This window comes from Heptranchias perlo, chromosome 36, assembly GCF_035084215.1.
Source record: "Heptranchias perlo isolate sHepPer1 chromosome 36, sHepPer1.hap1, whole genome shotgun sequence".
In the NCBI taxonomy this organism is placed as follows: Eukaryota; Metazoa; Chordata; class Chondrichthyes; order Hexanchiformes; family Hexanchidae; genus Heptranchias; species Heptranchias perlo.
The window spans coordinates 16543618-16549452 of record NC_090360.1 but is presented as its reverse complement, the minus strand read 5'-3'; the positions used below and the strand labels follow the sequence as shown (position 1 = coordinate 16549452).

Sequence of the window (5835 nt, the reverse complement as noted above, 5' to 3'; positions counted from 1 at the left end):
TTATACAAAATGCACCTTTAAATAGTTTTGGGAAAGCTCAAATTTCATCCTTCACAGCTTGGGTACTCGTGAAAACTTGCATGCGGGTCACCAAGCAAATATATACTATACTGCACTTTTGCATGGCTAGCGGGTCGGTACTGATCTGTTTCAAAAGAAACATTTATGTCGCATAAAAAAGTTGTAGATACTATGTTTCAATCAGAAGTTCGTTGTGATTAAATTGTTTAATATAGAACAAGGTGGAGTTGTCTCTATTCGTGCATCGTGAATATTGCCTGCCTTCCACTCACACAGAACATCTTACTAGAATTTTGGATTGTATACAATGTACTGCTGTGATAATTCGCACCATAAAACCCGAGTAATTAAACTGTTCCATCTTGTCTGTCGCAGGTGAATTATGGAACTTACCCCTTTCTCTAAAGGACTATGGGCAGGTGACAACAAATTTCTACATCATCACTTCACTGACATATTAACCAGTGTGCACATTACCCGGGAGATCCCTGAGGACGCGATCTTCGGTCCTTGCATCCTCCAGAACAACTTCTATGACACAATAGCTTTTATTGCTTTGAAATCTTCAGACAGGAGAAGTGCCCCCTATGTATTCAGGGTAAGAGATCTTATACCCAAGACTGCATTGTGCTTAGGAGTTTCACTTTGGGAGTTGTATCGTCAATGACACTTGAGGAAACATCAAACTAGACCCTAACTAGATGAATTCACCGTTTCTCTAAAGTTAAGCTTAAGAGGAAAATTGTCTTCTTAGGGACGAAATGTGATGTCGAATTTTGCAATAAACATGATGAGCAATTCCCATTAAATAGCAGGGTTCCATCGCAGAAATGGTGCACGAGAAGTGATTGAAATATATTTTGCATTAAACTCACGACTTTATCAAACCTGGTTAATGGCTAACCCATTTTTAAAAATCTCCATAAAATATTTATGGGATTCAAATAAATTATTTAGGGGCTTCATTGAAAGTTTTCTTCCATTTAGGTGGATGCAACAGCGATGAACAGCTCTACCGATGGTGTGTCCTGGCTGAGACTTGTGCAAGCGGCGAACAACACGAAGGAACAGAATTTGGAGGCTTATCTGAAGAGTGGGCAACTGTACTACCGCTCCACGCGGAGGATCAGCAAAGACGAGGAGCTGTTCGTGTGGTACGACAGGGAGCTCTCGACACTCCTCGGTTTCACTGACATCAAAGCCCAAGCTGGCCCAAATAGTGAGTAACCTTGGCACCAGCGAAACTTTTAGCACAGCAGGAGTCAAACTGAAACAATTTACCCCTCAACTAAATTGTAGTTTAAATCTTTAAATTGAGTTCTGCAAAAAGCTAATCCCGACGGACGCTTAGATAAGCGTATTACTTTTGGGCACGGCGTCAGATTAAATGTCATTACAAAATGAACAAGGCAAGTACAATATTCTACGGTTGATGTCCAATAATAGATCAATAAATGGATTCTATCTTCTTAACAAAAGGGATGAATTGCGGCATTTAAAAAAAATCAAACAAAATTTGCTCAATGTACCTTAGTAACACGCGTTGCTTTTGGAAGAGTCAACTTAATAGAGACAAATGTGTTTAAAATAACATACAGAGAAAGGGGAATAAGACTCCTAGACTCATATGCATACAGTGCTGCTAAGGGGAACATAGAAAATGCATTCTGACAGTCTTAGATCAGATCTCAATGGACAGGAGACCTTGGTGCAAAATAAAAATCGCCGAATTTAGCACTAATTGGCATTGATTGGGCAGCGAAAGCCCACGGGGGCATGAATATGCCACACTTAACAGTAATAGATGCTCTTCTGACATTTGGGGGTTGAAGGGCATCGTCAGGAAATTTAGGGAAGCTTTGCGCTGCAACCAGTCCCTATCAGACCCTACCTTAATATTGTTACTGAGTTAAATAGGTACAATATATCGCAATCTCGAGTACTGCCACCCTCAACAGCACTATAAACAAATGTTTTCGTCCATTTCAGATTTGTTTGACCAACCCTAGTAGGCGAGCCCCCAAGAAATCCAATCGCTGCGAGTCGTTCTTTAAAACATATTTGCCGAAATATCAAAGTGAATGAAAGATCCAAAAATGTAATAATAAATGTATAAAATATGCACAATTACTATTTCAAGTTGTTATAAAATCCATTTCCTTTTAGCTTTAGTGTGATTGCATTAGCAATATTCTTCATTTGTAAGAGAATATTGATGGAGTGTTAACATTGTTGTACAGTAAGATGTTTTGCAGAAAATATGACCATCCTAGAACACGTTGTTTTTTGTATTCTGTTAATTTTTATTGTTCTATATATTTTCTTCCGAATAGTAGAGGTGAGGCGTTTCTGAGTAGCTCCACGTCTATGCAAAGCGACACCATTATTCATGGTCTACTTGAAAGGGCCCGTAACACTACTGTCAATGCATGTCTATGTCCAGTGGTAGCATGAACTGCACAGACCTTTCAGCTTAGGGTAAAAAAGTGCTTACATTTGTTAATTAGAACTGCCGAGTGGTGTTTTTATTACCTGTCATTTGAATTGGACAAGTCAACAGTAAATGGGGAAACAGTCATGTGTTGGTATCGTTAAAGGAGATATGTTTATCTTAAATGAACCAGCTACGTTCAAATTCAAAACTTTGTGAGAACCTCGGGTTTTGATAATACTGCCCGCTGTACTTTAAATAATTAATAGTTATTAGGAACACAACATTTTATTGTGCCGTCATACTGTTCGTCAAATGCATAGTTCTCAATGGATAAAAACGATTAGGAAGGTTAGAGAGCACAGTACTACCTTTACTTGAAAATGTTACTGAATGTATTAATACATCAAGAAGATTTTGTGAGCAAAGGATGTTCTTAGTTATTTATATCATGGTGGGTGGGCTTATAACCAGGGCCGTCTGATTTGCTGATCTCATCAAGGTGTTAGCTTTGGGTCAGTGGGTAGCACTCTCACCTCCGAGTTAGAAGGTCGTGGGTTTAAGCCCCTCTCCAGAGATTTGACCTTATAATCTAGGATGACACTCCAGTGCAGTGCTGAGGTAGTGCTGCACGGCCGGGGGTGCCATCTTTTGGATGAGGCGTTAAACCAAAGGCCGGTCTTGCCTCTCAGGTGGACCTAAAAGATCCTATGATACTATTGGAAGAAGAACAGGGGAGATCTCCCGGTGTCTTTGAGGTCGTGAAAGGCGCTATATAAATGCAAGTCTTTCTTTCTTTTTCTTTTCTGTTTTGTTTATTAAATATGAACACAATGGAATGCATTTAGAAGTAAGTTGTTGGTGACATTTTATTGTTTGTGTTAGCCTTTAGGTGCGTGGACTGTGATCAGGAATTGAAGTATGAAAATCCATATTTGGCCCACGTTCGATTCTTGTGTGGCAAGAGGAAAGACTATCTCGCATGGAGAGATTTTCAAGCTCTTGGTTTTGGTCACAACGGCCTGTTTAAAGACACATACAAGAGCACAGAAGTCAAAGATAAGGACAGAGTTACCAACTTTCACAGGATAGCCCATGATCTGGAGCACTCCAAGAAAAAGTCTGCCGTGCAGGACGAGGGGCGATCTTCGACAGAAAAGAATGCCAACAAGAGGAAACAAGAAGGCCCAGAGGAAAACAAAATCAGGAAAACGGTTTTATTAGAAAAAACAAATCATTTAGTCTGCGACCAGGGCGGAATTTCTAAAGAAGACCCAAGTCTTTGTCCGGCACTTGCAGTTTCAGTTTGGAAACTTAATTCTGATAAGTATTTATTGAAGAAAGATTCATCGCAGCATAAAACAAGTGCATTTACTGAGGTTCGACGAGCGCGAGAAAAGGGCAAAGCTGACAAAACAGAGGGGAATGCCAAAGAAAGTACCCCTGACTTTACCCGGAAGGTCGGACTAAGAACAGACGTGGTTCTCAGTTCTACTGGCAGCGCCTTCTCTTCTGTAATGCCGTCCGGTGCCAGAGAAGAACAGAAAAGTGCGTTCTGTCAACCGAACAGACGAACAGGAGAAGGGCCTTCCATGCGTCTAGCCCATGCGCTCCATGCTTCTACTGAATGCGCTAGGGATATACCTGATTCTATCACTTCAAGTCATCTCCTGGGTCACACTAATCTGTTGGGGTCCAAATACATCAGCACTGATCTTGGCAATTCTCATATATTACACACAAGTGTCACAACCAACGGCCCATTTTTATATAGCACCGACATGTGGCCAAAGCCGGTTGGAGTTCAGCTACAATCCACATCCTCACTGACTCTGCTCCCACCGTCCTATACGTCTTTTGGGGTGTCAGCTCAGAACTGGTGCGCCAAATGCAACGCGTCCTTTCGAATGACTTCTGACCTGGTGTTTCACATGAGGTCTCATCACAAAAAAGAATATGCAACTGACTACCTGAGTAAGAGACGAAGGGAGGAGAAATTGACATGTCCAATATGTAATGAATTCTTTAGAGAGCGCCACCATCTATCGCGACACATGACATCTCACAATTGAGATCTGGATTAAAATTGAAAGAAGTGAACTTTGAAGTAGTTTACTAGCGGTCTGATTACAAACTGGAACGGCATTCCATAAGAAACAGTTGTCTGTTCAGATGAGAGTGAACTAGTCTTACTGGCCTAGAACAGTTTTTAAGCTGGTGAGCGAGCCAATGGCTGCCTAAGCATCCTAAATATCAAAAATGATATTGCAAGCATCTGATTTATTCAGAAAAAGCAATAGAAATTGGGGTTACAAAGAGTTGCCAATGTAATCAACGTTGCATTTCAGAACAATCAGTTTGATTTGCCTATGAATTAAATACATGTAAGTGCAAACGTCGCATGGAACAACCACTTAAACATAATCATGTACAGTAATAAATTCCTGCTTTTGAAACATTGTTAACTTGGTGCAACGACCATAGAATCTTCAGCTGATAAAACGATCTTCAATTTAAATTTATTTTCGTTTTGGATAATTACTTTTGAAAATACAGTGTACATATCTGCAATTTACTTGTTACAATGTGTGTCTTCATTCTGGTATTCGAATTACGTTAATGAATTACACAATTTGACATTATGCAAGGTCAATATGGAGACTATACAAAAAGTCAATTTCCACAACAGCTTTCTAAATTGTTGAGTGTGTTGCTGCTCATCTGTTCGTACAGACTCATGATTGCTTTTGCATTGCCATATAAACACATGACTGATTACTCTTGAAAATTGGACTAATTCATGCAGTACTTTACGCCACTGTGGAAGGTTTGTGAAAAGACTTGGGCAGCTAGGCCAATAGTGTTTAATGCATAGCGAAGGATAAGCCATTGTACTATCGAGGTACTATGAATAGAGACTAAAGAAACAATGATAATGAATGATAGACAAGTCCAGAAAAACCTATCCATACATTCATTAAAGGCAACACTATTTCTGTCAATCATCCAGACCATACCAAAGGGAAGAGGACACACAAGGGCCATTTATTGGGTAGTTGGTAGACGAGGAGGCGCTTGATCTGGAGGCTCTTTGTTTCACCAACTAAGTTCATGGTCATTCGGATTTAATGTTACAGATGTTTGCATATCAGGCGAATTCAAATATTGAGATAAAAAATGAAAGTCTAATAGTGCATTTAATGAGCTCTGTTTAATTAGCGGTTGCTTTACATTTTATGGATTTCAGTTAGAAGGAAACCCATACATTTTATTAAATTGATATTTTTGCCTTTGTACGGTGTGAATGTTAACACTTTTGTCAACGGTTTTGAATGAGTTAAATACTAGTGTTGTAGCGAATATTTGAAAGGGATATATTTTCC

General features: G+C 39.7%; 1 protein-coding gene across 1 annotated transcript; it reads left to right on the top strand.

Annotated features, from left to right (window-relative positions):
• Nucleotides 1-403: 403 nt before the first annotated feature.
• Nucleotides 404-4524, top strand: znf488 (zinc finger protein 488). The gene is made up of 3 exons (XM_067972335.1): nucleotides 404-619; nucleotides 1009-1240; nucleotides 3338-4524. The coding sequence occupies exons 1-3, from the start codon at nucleotides 404-406 to the stop codon at nucleotides 4522-4524; spliced, it is 1635 nt and encodes a 544-aa protein (XP_067828436.1).
• The last annotated feature ends 1311 nt before the right edge of the window (nucleotides 4525-5835 follow it).